Raw genomic sequence first — 20523 nt, 5'->3', positions numbered from 1 at the left:
TCTTGCCTGGACATAGGCAGTGACAGTGAAATCCTCTATAATCAAGCAGTTGGAGGATCAGCTTTGAGGGGATTTATTGTAGTGTGGCAGGTGCCAGTGTGACTTCAATCAGGATTTAGACAGGCCCAGCTCCTGATGGCATTCAGCACCTTTAACATGAGCTGATTTCTGGTGACTAATCATAGTCATCCATGCAGTTTCCTGCACAGCGCTTGTGTTGTACCCCAACACATTCCATGAGATGTGGGGTTGTGTTGTCTCTTTAACGTCCACTTTTATCCAGGGTGGTGGAGAAGAAATAAGAAGTTCTTATTTTACTTACTACTGTTTTGTATGTTGGTATGGGTTGTTGTTCATTTGTATCAATGCATTGACCATGTTTAATTCCTAACTGCAAGCCAAGTTAAAGGTAGGGCAGGCGGTTGCTTCCAGAAGCCAGACAGTAGTCAGCTCTAAGTGTATAGATAGGATTGTAATTCAGTTACCTGGGCATCAAAGGCCATGGTGGCCATATTTCTGCTGGACAGTTTTATTTTGTTTGGAATGATTGGTTTGAGTATGAAAATGATGTGACCTGTCAGGCTATACAACCAGCATTGCTCCCGGTAGACCCCCACCCCCCAAAAGTTGACCTCACACACCCACGTCTCCACCAGCATCATCAGAACACCGCGAGGGAATATCTTATAGAAGAAGGGTGTTCATTCCTCTGGTAGAGTGCAGATACTTGTGGAATCAGTGTCAAGGTGCATTGAAGCTGTTCTGGTGGCACGAGGTGGCCCAACACCTTAATGAGACTCTATGTTGAGTTTTCATCACCTCTATGTAAAAGAAAGTAAACAACTGTTTAGTTAAATGAATGGAAGAAAAATTCTTCTGGATCGCACTTCTGCAAAGGCAGCATCTTTGCTTTATTGCCTGTGAAGTACAGGAATGAGGAAGAATTTTTGGACAACAGGTTTTTTGTATGTATAGTGTACACAATACAGAAGACCAAGAAATTGTGAAAGGAAGTGAAAAAGACACGGCGCCCAAAGAAACGACATGATGGCATAAGAGAAGATTTATAAAAGGCAGAAACTCCCAGACTCAGGGACACACACACACACACACACACACACAGACGCGCTCAGCCCATCGTTCTATTATTGATGTTGGGCACGCAGGGTTCCCACTCAGCCATCTGCTCTCAGCTCTCCCACTCCCTGCCCCGCTTGCTTCATGCCTACGACTTTGGCAGGCTGGCATACTGTAAGCAGAGCGATGCTGTTTTATCAAAGTGTGAATACTTCATAAATATCACACACTATCTGGGAGTTAACTGTTATAGGAGGAGCCCAGAGAGGGAAATGAGAAAATAACAGTAATGTGATGATTTTTTTCATTAATTTTATCTCTTTGTTGGATGACTTCCACACATGCATTGATTTCAGATCTGATACAAACAGAATTAGCGGTTGGGTGTGTTTTATGATGGAGTGGCACATGGCTGTAGGTTTGATTTGACCTGACTCCTAATTGATGACCATACATATTCAGTCAAGTCCCAATTGACAGGTGAAACCAGATCCTGCAAGTCTTCTGATTTGCTGCAGGGCAGTCACATGAGGCTTCTCTTTGCACCAGCTGGTACAGAGGCCACAGTCTGGAGATGGCATGTGTTTGCAAACCCTTGGCTTCGCCTCACAGTTAATCCATAGATGCCACTCCTTTTCCCTGTCTCTCACAAACACACATGCATGCAGAATTTTTATACAGTAAATAAATATTGCATGTCAGTGTCATATAGAAATTACATCAGTGAGGTTTTCTGAATTAACGTGTCTTCAGTTACACTTTCCTGACTGACAGAAAAGGTCAGATGCAGGTAAAGCAATGGCCTGTGGGATGGTGATTAAGGTAAGATATTGGTTTGGTGCTTTAGAAATCGTGTGCATTTTTCATATTCCTAGAGGGATGAAAGAGCCTTTATTCTCTGGCTAACCCCAAATTTAAGATCCCCTGGGGTCTACAAGATGAGAGGGAAATTAATAATACTTAGAGACTCAAATGCTTTGACTGAAACCTGAGGATCAGGAGAAAGTGAATGCACACTGCATTAGTCAGAAAGGGAAAGAAACACAGGCAGGGAGAGGAAGGCAATCATCTAGACAGGCCACCTTTAAATAGAGGCCGGAAAGTTTGAGGAGTGGCATTATGAGACGGATAAAAGAAGGCAGCTTTAAAAAGATCAGAACATAAAGGGATACTCCAATGATAATCTGTCATTTCAGTATCACTCACAGCCTCTAGGCTTTAAATGCTAGGGAATGCATTCAAGAGATTTTTGGTAGAGTGGAATAAGTTGTTAAAATTAAATCCTACGCTGAAACAGTAGCTCTACATTACAAAGATAAATAAGAAATCCAACTTGCACTCTCATTACAGTTTGAGAACACATTCTTACTTCATCTCTCCTGAAAACACATTGCAAATTTACATTTTGTACCAAAACCAGATGGAGTAACAAACCACCAGCACTCCCAGTATTGAGATGTGTTTTTCACATTATGGCACTTGAGGCTAACATGCACTAAAACATGAGAACAAACTGCTCAATTCTTGGGAAATGCAAGATTTAATATTAATGGACTTTGTGCTGTGATGTGTGGACGTCATGCTAGCATGCACAGTGCTGGCACACTCATGTCTTGTCTCCCCCCGGGCCAAGCAGGCTCTGGCCCTGCTGCGACCTGTCTGGCTGGAAGCCAGCAGCTTCGTTATCCTTTGGACCTGGACAAATGTGGCTGAAGCCAGCTGTGTTTAGCCAGATCTGATTGCAGCTGATCACACTACTCCACATTAAATATGGATTGCCGCTTAATAAAGAAATTGTTTACCTACCCATTTATCCATCCAACTCTTTGATTAACGTTTAGTATTTTTATCTAGATTTTTCTGTTTTGTCTTGAAATTATGTCGTCTGTCACCCTTCTACAAGGACAATAACACTGAAAAAGACGGAGCTAGTAATGACGCTAGGGCACTATGCCATATGTGATCCCTCCCTGCAGCATGGCCAGGTGGGCAGCTTGCCACCCAGCAGCACAATGGGTTTATCCACAGTGATTTATTAAACACCCTAACCACTGGCTAAACTGAGGCATTGAGCTGAATTAGCAAACCATTATTCTCCCCTCTCCTCTTCCTTTTCTCCTTCTTTTGTCTGCCTACCTTTTCTTTTTGGTCTCTGTCTGCAAAGTGGAATGGGCCCATATTAGAACCATTAAACATGAACATGACGGCCTATTGGATGGGTCTTTAGTGACTCAGGAAAAATAACCCCTTATCATTCTGTCAAGCGTTTGGCCCGTAGAGGTTTCCCCCCCACACAGTGGTTAAGTGTAACTGAATATCTCCACAACTTAGTATGTTAAACATGAGAACAACTTGAAAAGAGAGTGCAAGGTTTTAGTCAACAGCGCTTCAGCTTAAGTATCACCTCTTCACAGCAGCTATTAGCATAGGCTCAGATGGTGAGACGCTACATTGTGTGTTTAGTGAAGAGGGAGTTTGAAGAGAGGCTGTAGATGGTACACCTGCTGTGGAACAGAGGTTGAGATAACAGTTTTCTCCTCCCTGTCAAGGAGACATCTGCTATTGCCACGGTGTCGCAAGCTGAAATACACCCAGGAGTGGGTAATGAGGCGTAGAAGATAGGGTTTGGGTTTGTGTGTGTGTGTGTTTTGGGATGTGGTCTCCTCATCTTCCTGAGCTAGACCCAGTAGACCCTGCAACCACGCCATCTGTACTCCTCATCCATAAATTCACTTACGTGTGACTCGTGTGGTGCTAAATCAGCTTAAATAGAGACACGTTTCTAACCCTCTTGTACTTAAAAAAAAATAAATAAATACAAAGGAAAAGTATGGAGACTACCAAAGTACAGAAAATGAGACGGAAGGTACAGTAAGGAAAATACAAGGACGGCCATGTACATGACTCCACATGCATGTTGGCGTGTGATCAGACCAAAGTGGTACCCAGTCACCCGTGACTGTGCGCCACATGTCTCTGGATGTCACCATTAACATGGTGGCCTTCATTATGTTTACACCAGTTCGGTGTGATGCTGCGTACAACTGAGACGGGCTGCTGAGACGCACGTGTGATGTATGAGAATCACCCTTGATGAGCAGTGAATGTTGAACTAAAACTAGTTTTTCTCTTTACTGGTCAATACACATTGTATATGCTGCTAGTAGTTTGATGATGTTTTGATAATGGCTCTCTGATTTGGATTTGGTTTTTAGTTACTTTTATAGTTGGTTTGTTCACCCTGATGTATTGGTGTCTGTTGCCTCTGATTAATAGTTTGCTACTTTCATAGCTGACTGTTGTCCCTGAAAAATATTTTAGAGAGGTTTTTGTTTGTTGCTTCTGACAATTTTTTAAACTATTGTTGACTGAAAAATGATTTTTATGTTGCTATTTTTCTTAATCCCCATTAGCTTCCTGAGTGACAGTTTATTTCTGTTTCTTTCAGGTAATCTCTGCTCTGTCAAGGATTTCCCACCACAGCATTGCACAAATCAAAGGCATCAGGTATGTGTCTGGTTTTAAACTCTCTCATTTATCATTTGAACAGCCATAGCTCTCAAACATATGGGTGACAAACAAACCATTTGAATGAATGCGTTCTGCTTTTACTTTCAGACCTACATTAAGATCAGGGTGGCTGTTAACATCAGCTGCTCATTTAAATCAATTTACATTTTTAGGCAATTAGCTGCAGCTTTTAGTTGCTGTTATGATGCGGAGGGGGAAAAAATCACAACACATTTTCATCTGTCACTCAAAGTACAGCTACATACTGTTTATGTAGAAATTTAGTACATCATGAGCACTACTGTCTGAGTTTGAATTCCACATTGAATGCAGGGGTAGTAATGTTTCACAGATAATCGTGAGCTGAGAAAATTGTTCACACTGCTTTATCAGGCCTAAAATGGGCTTCTGATTTCTCTTCATTTACTCATTCTGCTTGGAGCTTGGTGGCTCACTGGCGCTACATAAAAAGCCATTTTATCCTTCTAAGTAATGAGTTGATGAAGCGTGCCCATTAGAAGCAATGCCAGGAAATGAAGAGAGGCGAAAGACAAGGAGAATGACAGAGAGAGCAGGTCCCATGCCATTAATAAAGACAACACAACTTGCTGACTGCTGGCAAATACACAGCCTGTCTACTCTCACCATTTTGCTGTGAGGTGTCAAAGTCAGTGCTCATTGACCTCGGTGTAAATCACACACAGGAATAAATCTGTGTAAAATATTGCACCGTTGATCTCTGGCTAGGTGATACCTAAAGCGGCCTTTTGTATGAAGCGGCAAACCCTGAGGTCTTTTCATAAATCAAGAAGCTTATAATAAAAGAAAAATGTGCCTCAGTTGGCAAAGGGTGCAGATGGAGACAGGTGTGCCTCTTCTTCCTGAATTTCAGATGGATACTGAAAAGGAAAAAGAGTCAGTACTCCAATAATAATAAATTAAATGACCATTAATGATAATTTTGTGCTTATTTTAATTTTAAGAACAGTAACAAATTGCACCATGCATTTTAAGGTTTTATTTTTTGAAATTATCATTATTGTATTATTTATTTATTAGGGTTTTTTTTTTATTTCAAGTTGTTGCATTTTAACCTTCTTCTGTCTGTCTTTAGTTTCCATTCTATTCAAAACTAATATAGATCAATATATTTCCTGAAAGAAATAGTTTTAGAAAACAATTTAAAAGCTTTAGTTTGTCAGGGTGGTCTCAGTACCCAGACGATAACCGCAGGGTCTGAGATCAGTTAAACACAGACACCACATCGGGCCATCCACTGAGCTTCAGAATGACTGGAGAGTTCCTGACTGTGTTAAATCTCTCGGTAACTTTGCCGCAGGCTCGTCCATTGACGTTCCGTTGAAGCTCATCAATCTTGTCTTTGAGGTGTGTTCGTTGTAATCAGGCCTCGATCGTTCATGTCTCTGTCATTGTGTCAGCATTCTAGCCCCAGCTGGAAACTAAGAATATTTTTGCACACTGACACAGATTCGCGTGCTCCTCTGCACATCCAGAGATGTACAGTACTGGACATGCAGTCACATACTCACTGAGCAGTGCACGCTCTTCTTAAGGTCCAACCAACTTGAATTCTTCTCGTACGTCCAAAGGCACAGTTTCTGCTGGGCCACTTGAAGATTTTTGTTTTTGCCCTCAGTTTTGACATTTGAGGCGACTGACAGTAAGCTTTGCAGACATTACTCAGGAGCTTTTCTGCATATTTTGACAAAAAAACAAAACAAAAAAAAAACAACAGCCATCCATTCATCATCTCTGCTGATTATTCTGTAGAAGGTTGCTAGGTGGGTGGGGTCCCCCAGCTGATACTGGGCAAGAAGAGAGGTACACAGCCCATCACAGGGCTGACAAATGGAAACAGATAATCACTGAAAAAAATTCTAAAATGAAGTTTATTTATTTGTCTGTACTTTAAAAAGTGCTGGTCTGAAACATGTAATGCCGTTTTGGCCAGGTCTCCCTTGAGAAACGGGTAAAATAAAAATAAGTACAAAATAAAAGAATTAAACATCAGTCAAAACAACACATACAAGAACTGATTAAAACTAAATGTCCATATCAAAATTGTTTCATGTTCATTACATTTTTTTTAGTTTGGGTTTTTATTTAATTTGGACTGTTTAGAGAATCTCAGATTTTTGTCTCTCAATGTTTGAACAGTTCACCAGAAAAACTGTCAAAAACCAGAGTTTTCTTTCTTTTGTCCAAAACTCTAAATCCTCTTTGTGTGTCCTGGAGTTGACCTGGTGTTTCTCGCAGCTTATCTACAGTACAAGCCTGTCTCCTCATCGGTTCTGTCAGTCAGCCACCCCCACCCAGCCCTACCTCAGCCTCCTTCTGACTGTGAATCTGTTTTTGTCCTCAGCTAACCCCGCTCTACCCTTCAACCCCTTTGCACTTCCTGACTTTCTAGTTCATCACTGATGCCTGCTGTTTGGGTGTGTCTTGTGGTCTTTGGGGATCAGGGAAGTAGAATGCGAGAGAGCCAAGATATTTATTAGATTTTGTGTATGAATGACTCTTTAAAATGTACCTTTTCTTATAAGGATCATTCTAACTCACCCTTGAATTTGTAAAATATGCCAGATTGATTAAAACCACACCTAGTCTCTGAGGGGCAGCCAGTATCTGGCTGACAATAAATATACTGCCCAAGTAAGCAAACCGCTTCATACTGAACGTTTTGAGGACACTTGTTAGACTCTTCAGTAGGTAGAATGATGGGAGCGGCACAAGGAGCTGGCGAGGGTGGTGGAGAGACATCACTTCCTTTTCTTTTTCACTTGATTCATCAGACAGTAAAATCTTAGCTAGTGTGTCTTTAAATGACTCACAGTTGAATTGATGGCTGTAATTAATGATTTTAATTATTGATTGATGAGCCAGTCAACATTAACATTAGCAGTGAGTAGTCAGTTATTCTGTTAAAAAATTATGAAAATTCCCCTCAAAATTTCCAAGAAGCCAAAGTGACACCTTCACATAAATATTATATTTACAAACGGCATAAAACTGTAACAAGTAACAAATTTTCACATCTGAGAAGGTGGAGCCAGAAAATTATTTCTATTTTAAAAATGACCCAAACAGTTAATTGCTTATCAATATATCAATATATATGCCTGTTAGTTTTTGGTTGATCAACTAATAAAAGAAACATTTCAGCCTTTTTGTAATTCATGAAAAACCATGTGAGGCTTTAAAGATGCTTCATCCAGGCAATTCTTCCATGCAGCGGTAAAATTCATCAGGGAGATATAGTCAACAAAATAAATGTGCATGTGTTTCTATGCTTTGTTTTTTAAGCAGATGAAGAGGTCACAGTGCATAGCATGAGCTGTTGAGCAGCCGTAGTGTTAAGAAGCAGCGTTTTCATGAGTCTTTCTTCCCTTTCTTACAGTTCTGCCCCCTCGCACCACTGAATTATTTCACACACATTAGTATGCAGTTATCACACATATCCTCATTTTTTTATTCATATGGATTCAGTGCACGATCTGCTCTATAATATCACACGGAAACATTGTAAAGATAACTTCTGTGTGTAAAAAAAGGCTCTTACTCAAACAGTCAGTGAAGAAAGTATTCAGACCTTTCATGTTTTCCACATTTTGTTAGGTTTCAGACTCATCTTAAAATGGATTCAATACATTTTTTTTCTCATCAAGCTACACACACACCACTCCACAGTGATAAAGCAAAACCAGTTGTTCGGAGTATTTTGTAAATTTATTAAAAATAAAAGACTAAAATATACCATGTGCATAAGTATTCAGACCTTTTGTTATGACACTTGCAGTTGTGCTCTGGTGCATCCCACTCCCATCAGTGGTCATGACTGAACTATTTGGTCACATTTCTCAACAGTGTGTATGCAGAAAACCAGTCAGTAAGCATAACCTCAATAATACCATCCCTACTATCAAACATGGTGGTGGCAGCATCACGCTGTGGGGATGTTTTTCTGTAACTGCAACTGGAGGACTAGTCAGTATAAAGGGAAGGATAGTTGTAGAAAGATATAGAGCAATTCTAAATGAAATCCTTCTCCAGAATGTTCAGGATCTCAGGCTTGGACAAAGGTTTACATCAATGACCCAAAGCAAACCGGCAAGAAAACAAAAGGGTGGCTTCAGAAGAACTCTGAAAGTCCTGCAGTGGCCCAGCAAGAGTCCAGACCTGAACCCAATGGCGTATCTCTGGAGAGACCTGAAAATGGCCGTGCACCAACGCTCCCCATCCAACCTGGCTGACCTGGACCGATTCTGCCAAGACTGGAAGAAAATTCCAAAAGAAACATGTGCCAATCTTGTAGCTTCAATGCCAAGAAAATTTGAACCTGGCATTGCTGCCAACAGTGCTTTAACCAAGTACTAAGTGAAGGTCTGAATACATAGTTTATGTAAATGGTTTTCAGTTTTTAATTTTTTATACATTTTCAAAACATTCCAAAAGACTTTTTTCACTTTGCCACAAAAAAAAAAAATCAATTGAATCTACAAAATGTGGAAACTCGAAAGGGGCTGAAAAGTTCCCTTACTGACTGTACGTTTCTTAGCTCACACTCATACACACACTCACCAGGCAAGAACGTCTGTGAAATGAAGCTGCAGTTCCAGGTTTGAAGGGGAAAGCAGAAGGTTTATGGACAGCCATGGTACAATAAGTGACAAAGTGCACTAGTTTGTTTGAGCTCCAGCGATTTATCAACCCCTGCAGAAGCAAAGCTGCATCCTGGGAAAAGAAAATGCTTCCACTGCTGAACATTTGAGCTGCTATCACACATAATGACTACATTGTTGTTTTACTGTTTGACAGTAGTCGATCAACGGAACCAGTTCACTCTGTTACAATTGCTTTTATGCCAGTATTGGCTTTATGGACAGTTAAGAAGAAATTTAACATGCTCACAAGCAGATTAGAGTTAACTGAAATAATGAATTTAATCTCGAAAGCACAGTTTGAAGGGAAAAGAGAGTTGAAAAGATGGGGAAATATTAAGAATTGTCCTTGTACTAAAATCACAAATCAAAAAGCTACTTGGTCTTTTCTAATTTGTAAGAAAAGCTCCACTTATATTATGCAGCTGCTTTAAATTTTTTGCCCTGCCCAGGATATGCAAGGGAGATTTTTTTTTAAAAACCTTTAATCAAATCAAACAACTCACTGGGCAATAACACACGAACAAATGCAATCATGCAATCCCTCATGCCCCTCTCAAAGCCCCCTCACCCTAGGCAGCAGAGGGAAATAACAGATAACGCTTCATTTTATGGGTCCATGAGTTCCTAATAATTTCCTACAAGTTTCTTTTTAAGAACTCTGAATTCACTTTGTTTGATTTTTTTTTTTATAATTTTTTTTATACATGTTTAATTTTATGTTGGCCTGGAAACATTTTAGGTGAACTGCTGGTCACACACTAATATACTTTATATTAGTGTAGCAATTTATAGGAAAAAAAATCATCATAAGTGAACAAAATAGACTTTGTTTTCTATGCAATTAGTTATGTTACTAACCTATAAATTGAAGAGTTACCCAAAAAGATACACAAATAAGAGCCCAATGAAAGTGGAAAATGATAAACTGGTTAAAGAAACACAGATGCACTAAAGAAGCTTTAAAAAAAGAAAAAATATAGAAGCTAAAAGGAACACAACAAATTTACAACAAATACATCAGTCAATCAGTATTTTAATCACAAACTGCTGTTCTAACCAGCAGTTTGAACAAACTCTTCACACAAAGATTTAAACTGAACTATTTTGTTACAATATGTGCAGCAAGTCTTTCTGCTGAAAAAGCCTATTTTAAAACACATCTCTAGACAACATCTTAACTAAAAAGAGAAAAATATATTCCTCGCACTGAATCAATAATGACAAAATAGGAAAATCCTAAATTAAATGAGCCTAATCAGGAGGGACTGTTGCCAATAAGGGGGTAATCATAGGTGTAAATCATTAACAAATGAACAAAACCTTGTATTATTAATTGATTAGTTAGAAAACCCTTTGTCCACAAGCAGAACATCCACTCCTAATCGCCACAGACCTGAGCAACATGCTTGCAGGAAAAACAATAGCGCGGTACTGAGTAAAGCAACAGCTCATCAGAGGAGTTCTGATGAAATTATAAACATAGGTCAATTACACCGGGTTGGACCATTTAAGAGAAATTAAAACGGCAGCATTGGACAATGTTTGTCTCCACAAAACAACACTGAGGTGATAGATACCAGCGCATATCCCCACAAACTACTATGTAATTAAATTTAGCCCTGCGGGACTCCATAATATAATGCACATTTCATTGGCGGGGGCCAATCAGATGTGGGTGTGTTATTACGCTCTGGAGGAAGCGCCTTCTGCGCTGGGTTCCTGTTCATAACATTGTGTGAGAAAGTAACATAAATCAGATCAGGCAGTTTTGTATTATTATTTCTTAATAATAATGCTTGTAATTAGCTCTTGAAAATACAGAGGTTTCACAAAGTAACACCACTTACATGTAGAAAAAAAAATTAGAGTAAATGAATCAGAGAAGAGGGTGGAGGCTGAGGATGCACGATTCTTTGCACGTTTGTGTGTGCACGCAGAAGCCTGAGGGTGACAAGCTGACCTTTGACTATCTGACTGAACAGTCATTAACCTGATGGCTGACATGCTTTCAGGGTGGTCGCTGCTTCAATTACACATACTAGGCTAATTCCTGGTGATGCATTGATACATGTACTGTAGCTTGGCACGCACATACAATCCTGCAAATATACACAACTAAAATGACAAGACAAAATTGCTGTTGTCATTGCTTTATGTGCATAATCTAGTTTCACTTAATAGTGAGATATTTGACCTTCAGCCGCTAACAGGTCTGTGTCTGTTATCATATCTTTATTAAATGCACTCAAACACTTTTAAAGCCAAGTGCTTTTCTGAGAGTCGTTAATAATGTGGCCTTAGGCACTGAACTGTTCCAGCTACAAAACACACTCATACAATCTTTTTATTTGTACTCTTTTCTGCTGCAGTATCTTTCTTGAACCTTCCCACAATGTATCATCCATTAATCCATGTTTGGGGTGCATGTTTTATCAGTTTTTATCAGTCACCAGCAACCTCCTCCATATGTTGTTCATAGAAGTTAGTAATTATATACAGTATATAGCCTGTAGTACTTGGCTTAAGATCTTTAAAATATATTTGACCATAGTTTGTCTTTGAGGGCTTTAAAATTTGTATAACCTTTGACAGCGTCTATTCTAAAATTCTTCAGTGCACCCACATTCATACATGACAGAAATAAAGAAAAACCAACAGTCAATAGCTTAGCCAGGTGTTGGGCCACCAGGCGTCACCAGAACAGCTTCAGTGCAGCTTGGCATTAACTCCTCAAGTCTCTGAACTCTACTGGAGGGATGGACACCATTCTTCTAAAAGACATTACCTTATTTGGTGTTGGACGATGGTGGTGGAGACGCTGCCTGACATCTCCCAAAGGTGTTCAGCTGGGCTGAGATCACAGGCCACAGCATATGATTCACATCATTTCTCATATTCATCAGACTATATATACTAGATATTAGTGGCTAGGGAAAGCATTATGTCAATGAGTGTCCTTACAAAGGCAGACGTACAAGTGTTTGTGTGTGTGTCCTGTGGCTCCTAGGAAAACAAATCATGTGTTCAGTAGTTACATTATACAGCAAGAGTCAAGGTCAACCTTCCTGCTTTGTGTGGGATTTATTGCTTGTGGAGAGAATGGTAACAGCAGTGTGCTGCTACCACAGTGAAACAAACACAAGACCCCTAGAACCAAATAACAAACTCCTTAAACTGAAAATATTTGAAGCATTTGAAAGCTGATAAAGCACCGACAAATTCTACATGCAAGAGTTTATTTTTTCCATATAAAATATTTAGCATCTTTACTGATTCAAGGATCATTTTAATAATAAAAGTGATTTCCATGGCAGTAATAGTTGCATGTTTGATGATTAGCATTGATGACCTCTCTGATTTTAATGGGATTCAATTGTGCACAGCATTAAGATAACAGGCTATAATTTGTAGCAATCAACTCCTGTGGGGGGGGGAAAAGGAAAAACAAAACATCATAAACATGGCTGGGCAAATCATGCACTTGAGAGTAATGTTTGTGGAAAGCAGATATCTTTAAAAAGATTAGAAATAAACCCAACCTGTTTAAAGCGCTAATTGATTAGTTATCCTTTTTTTTAATTCTGTCATTTCCCCGGAGTGTTGTGTTTGTTGATACTGTGTGAGCAGAAATGAGAACAGAAGAAGACCGGGATCAGTTATGTGAATTATTGAATGAGTGGAAGGATGGGCGTACATGATTTTATCTATGCTTGTTGATTGCAGTGTTTTGTATCCGATATATTTTACAACAAAAAGTATGGATTCACGTAAAGAAGGTCACTTTTGTTGTGGAGAAATATTATAGCTCTTAACTTTATCATTTTCAATACACTGTGCCTGAGGGGCCTTGGAAGATGGACAAATCCCAGAGGGGACTTAGAAGACACCTGGCCAACCAACTGAAAAAAGACCGATCTCCACCATGAAAGAGTTGGCTGTGGGAAAATGCCAGCTTTTTTTTTATGTGCCACCAGTAGTGTGCTGATGTGTTACCCGTGTTCTTCATGACTGATGAGTGCATCCGGCTGTTGTGCTGCTGAAATGATGGAGCTGAGAGTGACACCCTGACAGAGAGAACACATAGTTTCTGACTGGTTATTTTTCTTCCTGGGACACTGTGGCGTGCGTAGTGATGTCGCATGATGAAATTATAAACACAGTGATTAATTGTGCTGTTTTTGTGTGTGTACCAGGCCCTTTCCTTCGGAGGACACAGCTCTGAATGAGGATGATGTGTACCGGAGCCTTGAAGAGCTGGCAGAGTAAGTATACTTTCCACCAAATATACCCACACAAACACTGCAGTTACTTAAATTCAATATCTGGAGACTCAACCTTTATCTAACACTAAACCTAACCCAAATCTTAAAAACACAGTCGTATACTTTGTCACCCTAATGGACTGTGAAAACTAATTTCAGTCCCCACAGCGTGATTAAGACAGTCGCACAGTGACCCACATGTACATAATTAAGACCAAATATTCAGTTTTTAAAACCACAGATTGCTTTAATCATGTTTTCAGCAGGGTTTGTTCTAATCAGAATTAAACATACAAATGGATAGACTTGAAAAAGAACTGCTGAACACGCTGCAGGTAAGCTGGAGCCTGCTGAAGTAATAGAATAACATTCATGTATGAATAATGAAACAACAAATTATTTATGTTTTTGCATCATTGACATTTTCTATCTGATTGTGTGTTTATATAATCAACAAGCTTAGATGAATTCCTGGATATATAATGAATACATTTGGATGCTCATAAAAAATATTCTCTACCAACGCAGGACACATCCTGTGATGTTTTAACGTGAACTGTGATTGCTACTTCTTCCACTTAACTCTAACTGCCTAATTACATAAGCGTGGAGCCCTCTGTCACCCTGCCTGTTGCCATGGTGACACCAGCTCTCCTCTGGTTTCTGGCCTGTCTGTCTCAGTGTCTGGTTGCCAGGTTTGGAGTCTGTTAAGTGGGCGGGTGGGTTCTGCTGGGTGTGAAGGAGAGTCGTAGGGTCTCAGAGTTGGCTATGGTTGCAGCGGTGACAGCAGCTGCTCCACTAAGATTAATAGAGGATCATTAGTTAGTCACTCTGAGATGGGTGTCATTCATCACAGACAGACAGGAGGGAGGAGACGGAGAGAGCTTGCAAGCTATACATCTATGCCTGCTGAATAGATGATTGTGATGGTCTTTAGGGGATGAGGAATGTGCACTTGCTAAAGGAGAGGAGTGCAAGCCAAGTGGGCTAATACTGGATTAGAGTGCATCTTAGACAAACATGTAGCCCTGCACGCTTGACAGAGATAAAGACAGGCTTTTACTGTTAAAACCAAAATCAGGCTTGCACAGAAAGGGATCCTGAAGAGAATGGAGAAAATAGTAAAAGCACGTCAAGTTACAGTACTAGTGTAGTATGTACCCTCTTCACTAGTGCAGTATTTTGTTGGACACCTCATCTGAGGAAGAGACAAACACATTGCCAAATTGCAAGTTTTGCTTCTTCTCTGAGTCGTAACAAGTCTGTGAAATCTGAGCACACAGCCGTAAATGTCCTTAAATCCACTAAGAAATCAGAAAGTCTGTGCTGCAAATAATGTCAGAACCTCACTGAGAATCATCATGTTTTGACTTTGCTTCAGCATCAAAGTAATCCAGTAATAGTTGTCTGTAAATCCCAGGGCACTTTCTAAACAGGCACTGCTAGGAGTTAATTCAGCATACCTGTGATCATGCTAGTTTGCCAAAATATAATCAGAAAGGTTAGCCCACAGCCTGACTCGCTCAATCCTTAGCAATATCTCACAAAGCTTTATAGGAAACATAGTTCCACAGAGGGGCGGACAGTAACTACGTTCATTTACTCAAGTATTGTAATTTTGAGGTGTTTATACTTTACTTGAATATTTTCATTTTCTGATACTTCATTATTTGACTTCACTACATTTCAGAGAAGAATATTGCACTTTGCACTCACTACATTTATTTGCTAACTTTACTAGTTGCTTTTCAGAATGAGGTTTATAAAACAAAATACAGTATAATCATTAGATTTACTGGTCCTCAGTGGAAAAGTCACAACATACCCAGCAGTGTGTACTTCAAATTATAAGCATATAAAGTATTTAAAGTTAGCTCCCATTTTACCAACAGCATTAATGTACTGTATACTGTGCCATTCTCAATAATGAGTCATTTTATTTTTTGCACTATAAGTATATTTTGATGCTAATACTTTTGTACTTTTACTTAAGTTCTTCAAGCTTCTTCTGTATAAAAAAGTAGAAATTAGTGGTCATGCTTGTCCTTGTAGTTATTGAGTTACTGATGTACCCCTTAATGCTTGAGGAAATATCAAAGTAGCTAAAGTTAGTTCCCTTCTTCCTTATTTTACTCTAAATCCATCATAAAGAAATATCCCCAGCATGCTGGTCGCTTAGATTTGGAAAGAACTGAAAGATTTAGTGGGGTGCATGATATCCATAGCAATAGGTTTCTCTGAGCCCACCGGTAAATCATCAAGTGAGCATGAAAGTATGTTTTGCAGCCTGATATATAGTGTACGGTGTCTATAGCTAGTGGCTATGCCTTTAATTTACCTTCAACCTCCTTCCTCCAAATTCTCCTTTATCTACAAATGAGTTTTGACCCAGGAAACCATGGCAGCAGCTTCAGTGAACCTGAAGCTAGAGTTCATCTGTTTGTCTGAAATGGTCAGTGGTGGTGTAACACGGTGCTCTCTGTGTAACCCATAGGTGCAGAGGATTGGGTCTTATTGAATTAATCATGCTGCTCTTGACCTTTTACAAAGAACACGTATGCATTTTGTTTCATCAGTGGACAGACGCATAATTGATTCATCAGCAGGTCCTTCACCTAATACAGTTGGACACACTTAGCAAATAGGCCACGCTAGCCGTAACCATACTCTCAAAGACTTATTAATTAGCCTGAAATATTGACGCATGCACAATTTACAATGAGTGCATGACTGGGAGAGGAGAGCATGGTGATGATCTTACCACCATCATAATAGTCATTTTTATGGATGGTTGTACTTTATAAGAGCCTCCAAGAGGAAGAGAACAATACAACAGGACAGGACATATGGTATCATAAAAACAACAGCATGTGAGGAATAAAACTGCAATATTGTGACATGAAATATTTAATGTGAAAAAAATGTAGCAGCCTGACGTAAAACACGGTTACAGCAAACAATAAAAATCAATAAAATGGCATCATTAAGTTCAGTAGTAAGATGACAAAGGATACTAACTGCTATGAAAAGCAATCCATAAAATTGGATTTTGAGGTGAGGTTTAAAAAACAGAGGTCATTCCAGTGGACCAAACGCTAAATGGAAGTCCCCCATAGCTCGCGCAGCAAAAAATTGATCGCCATCTCATTTAATCTGTAGGAGTCAAAAGACTTGAGCTAGTGGACCTCAGAGGTCTCTGAGGATAGTTCAATGTCCACTAATGTAATACAACTCATTTATTGGATATATTTGTCAAAATTGTTGTGGGTAAGCAGTATTGCCTAAACATAAAGAAAGTTTGCGGTTGACTGTGTATCATTGTAGAGCTTTACTCGAGGTCACTTACTGTTGATTTCCATATTTACAATATTATGTCAAAAGAATTTATGTCAGGTGAGGTGGATTGGGGCTTTAACTGTCAGTATGAGCTCACCGAGAAAGGATCGCTCTAAATAAATGTTATGGAGATTCTGTGATTGGTGCTGGTATAGACTTGTGGAACTTGCTCTGGTTTGCATTCTGCTGGACTATATCTGTTTGCAGTGTTGGGGAGTAGTAAACTACCTGTAATTAAACAGATATTTTAACTACATTTTGCAGTAGCTTGCTGCCAGTTCAACTACATTCATATCTGCATAGTGACTCAAGTAGTTAAATGACCTTTTTTTTTTTTTTTTTTTGCAATTTTTGTGTAACTACTGAGACTACAAACAATTTTGGGCCTTAAAAGGAAAGAAATCATTTTTATTTTACCATTTTCAGTGCTGGCACAAACGGTCTCATTGCTAAACAGAGTGGCCTGCTGGATAAGAACTTTGACAGGCTCCTTATGTGTCATATAATCAAAGAGATTCTGCTCTGACAAGATAAAAGATAAGGCCATTATTTAGGCCAGTGTTCAAGCTGTTCACACTCTCTAAAAAGGTGCAAATTATTTATTTCTCTTTACTGCTGTCTTATAGTCAGATAAAACAAAATTCAGATTTGTTGACAATAAAAATATAACATTCCTTGCAATTTTGTCCTTGTGGAACTTGTTTTATTTAGGACAGGTTTAGGTCTCATGTAATAAACCCAACTGAGTTGCACTTTTTTGCCAGCATGTGTCTATTCTGTCTTATATTTCATTATGCCACAAGTATATTGGCAGTTAACTTTTTTTTTTAAACAAAATAGTTTGAACTACTTTCTCTACGTATCTTTAGTTAACCAAACTACAGTAGCAGTGTGGTAGATTTGCTGTAGTTCAGTTTCTTCCAGTGTGAAGTACTGCAACTGGTAGCATGCAAAGCTACCAAGCTATGCTTTCAAAGTAGCTTCCCCAGCGCTGTCTGTTTGCAGGAGGATCTCCAATTCGAGGTTTACCAGGTTAATGTGGTAAACATGGATCATACTTCCTCCCTCTGGCTTTGTGATTTTAGGTCTTCATGTCGTTTAACTTGGAGTCCTCCCTGTCTGGAATGACTACATCCTGGGATCGACAAAGCATGAAATGGGGGTGTGTCAGGCACAGTCGCCAAGGGACTTTTTCCTCTATGAAAGGCACATATGGATTTCTATTCCACAGCAAACGGTGTCACAAGCCCTTTGTGTCACTCTTTTGCAGTTTATTTTGCTCCATTAATCCCTTGGGAAAACTGGCATGGAAAGTCAATAGCCTGAAAAGAGACAGAGCTCAGTCTAGGTATTATTCACAGCAGTGTATTAAGTCAACTTTAAAAAAACAAAAAGAAACTTAATAAAATTGCTTGAACACATTCGGAATGAACTAGAAATGGCCAGTAGGATTGTATAGATTATCATTTTCACTTTAAATCTGCAAGTAATAGTGATGATCATATAACAAACTTTATTAAATGATTAAATAAATATTTAATTGAATAAACTATTAATTCATTATATACATATTACCATTAACCATATTTAAACCTGTTATTTCCTTCATCAAATACTATAAGTAATAATGGTCACAGTTAAATAACCAGCGACACTGCAGCTGCTGTACATAAAACCACAACTTACAGTACATGAAACAAACATACTGTATAAACATATACTGCATGAGTATAAGAAAGACAATTATAGATATCTGAGCTAAATGCACGTGAACAATATACTGTACTGCACTCAGTGAGCTTCGCTGTGAAAATCTGACTTACAGTAGTTCATTTGTTTACCTTATATTACCACTGTACACTACTGGCTGTATGGTTAAAGAATCTCTTGACAGTTAAATCTTAGACAAATTGAAATTTGGCAATTAGCATCACCACTCATTCATAACCAGTGATGTCTTTTATTGTTCTGAATGTAATTATCAGCATGTTGCAGTCTAAATTATGCACTGCATGACATAAAAACAGATGATTCTTTGTTTCAGCTGGTAATGTTATGTAAGACTCATACACCAGGGATAATTACTTCCACAGTTGTGTTTGTGGAATGAATAAATACAGAACCTTCCCGTGGCTAGGAATCCAAGTTGTAATAATAGTATTTTCATATTTGCATATTAAAAATTGCTTTCTTTTTTGTTAAACCCAGAGTCATACTTAACCGGCTAAACGTTTGATATTATTTGTTCCCGTTGTATTTAACTAGAATGTGGTAGTGTAGTCAAAGTAATTAACGTGTTGCAAACTTCACTCATTGTTGCCCTAATGTTGACAGTGCCCAAATCAGTCAGACTACTACTCTGGCCATGTTTGTATTGCCCAGCAACTTCTAGCATATACTTTTTTGTTTGTTTATAATGTTCCATTAAACCATTTGAATTTATCATCTTGTACAGATGCAGTGTGGCAGCATTGTCATGCTGCTAAAGGCCAATGCCACACAGAAAATCACCGCACAAAGCAAAATGACTGCCTGTATTTTTAGGTGCCTGTAAGGCAGCCAGGCCTTTGGGGATATTTGGTGGTTCATACTCAGATGTTCCTCTCCATTGTATTGAGGGCTGGGGGCAACTAGAAGACTAGTTGCATGCAAACACACACCCATTGTATAATCAGACAAAAAAGAAAAAGACCTAATTTATGAGTTCTCGGGACTCTGCTCTGTCTCACTGATGCATTGCGATGCATACACATGCACCAGTACACACCAAAACACGCACACATACAGTGAATGCATTTAAATGATTTATTAGTGTCCACTAAAGCCCAAGAAACAAGGGAACATAAATCGGAAAGTTGCAGTGTGACAGTTTTAGCACACTTGCAAGAAATATGTCCCTCTTTCTTCTCGCTGTCTCTCTAGCAATGCATAGACACACTTTCAGCGTGCAAGCCCTGGAGCCCTGAAGTGATAACTTTAACCACCAATGCCTCAACTCCAACTGATACCTAACATTAACCATCCATCTAATTGTAACCTTGAGTTTAAAATCTAAAGAAAAAAAAAAGATTGTCCACTTCCCCTGTGAATCAACCATCCACTGCTTATCCTGTTCTCATGGGGGCGGGAACCAATCCCAGACCAGGTGGGGTTCGGCCTAGACAGGTCACCAGGCTGAAGAGGACTGGCACACAGAGACAGACATGGGGGAGAAGACGCAAACTCCTCACAGAAAGGCCCTGGTTCAGCTGTGAGGTTTAAACCCAGAACCTTCTTAATAGCTATATTACCGTATTTTCCGGACTATAAGTCGCTCCTGAGTATACGTCGCACCAGCCAAAAAATGCATAATGAAGAAGAAAAAAACATATATAAGTCGCACTGGACTATAAGTCGCACTTTTTGGGGGAAATATATTTCATAAAATCAGAGACCAAGAACATACATTTCATCTTGAAAGGCAAGTTATCTTAATAACAATAAAATGGAGAACAACAGGCTGAATATGCGTCTGTTAACATAACGTGAATAGGCGGTATGTTAACGTAACATATTAACAGTTGTCCGTGCTCTGATAGAGAGGCGGTTGCGTTGCATGAAGCGGTAACACCAAGAAGGTCCTCCCGCAAAGTCATTTATATTCATCGCCTTGGCAA

General features: G+C 39.2%; 1 protein-coding gene across 12 annotated transcripts in view; it reads left to right on the top strand.

Moving 5' to 3' along the window:
- Positions 1-20523, top strand: part of vav2 (vav 2 guanine nucleotide exchange factor) — a 169412-nt gene that overhangs the window by 112478 nt on the left and 36411 nt on the right. For all 12 annotated transcript variants that reach the window (XM_020601014.1, XM_020601017.1, XM_020601016.1 and 9 more), the window contains 2 exons: positions 4526-4584; positions 13463-13531. In XM_020601014.1, coding sequence (XP_020456670.1) covers positions 4526-4584; positions 13463-13531 — 128 coding nt within the window. The remainder of the gene's footprint in view (positions 1-4525; positions 4585-13462; positions 13532-20523) is intronic.

This window comes from Monopterus albus, unplaced genomic scaffold (genome assembly GCF_001952655.1).
Source record: "Monopterus albus unplaced genomic scaffold, M_albus_1.0 scaffold50.1, whole genome shotgun sequence".
Classification (NCBI taxonomy): domain Eukaryota; kingdom Metazoa; phylum Chordata; class Actinopteri; order Synbranchiformes; family Synbranchidae; genus Monopterus; species Monopterus albus.
The sequence above is the reverse complement of the archived record's forward strand: the minus strand, read 5'-3'. Positions and strand labels throughout refer to the sequence as shown.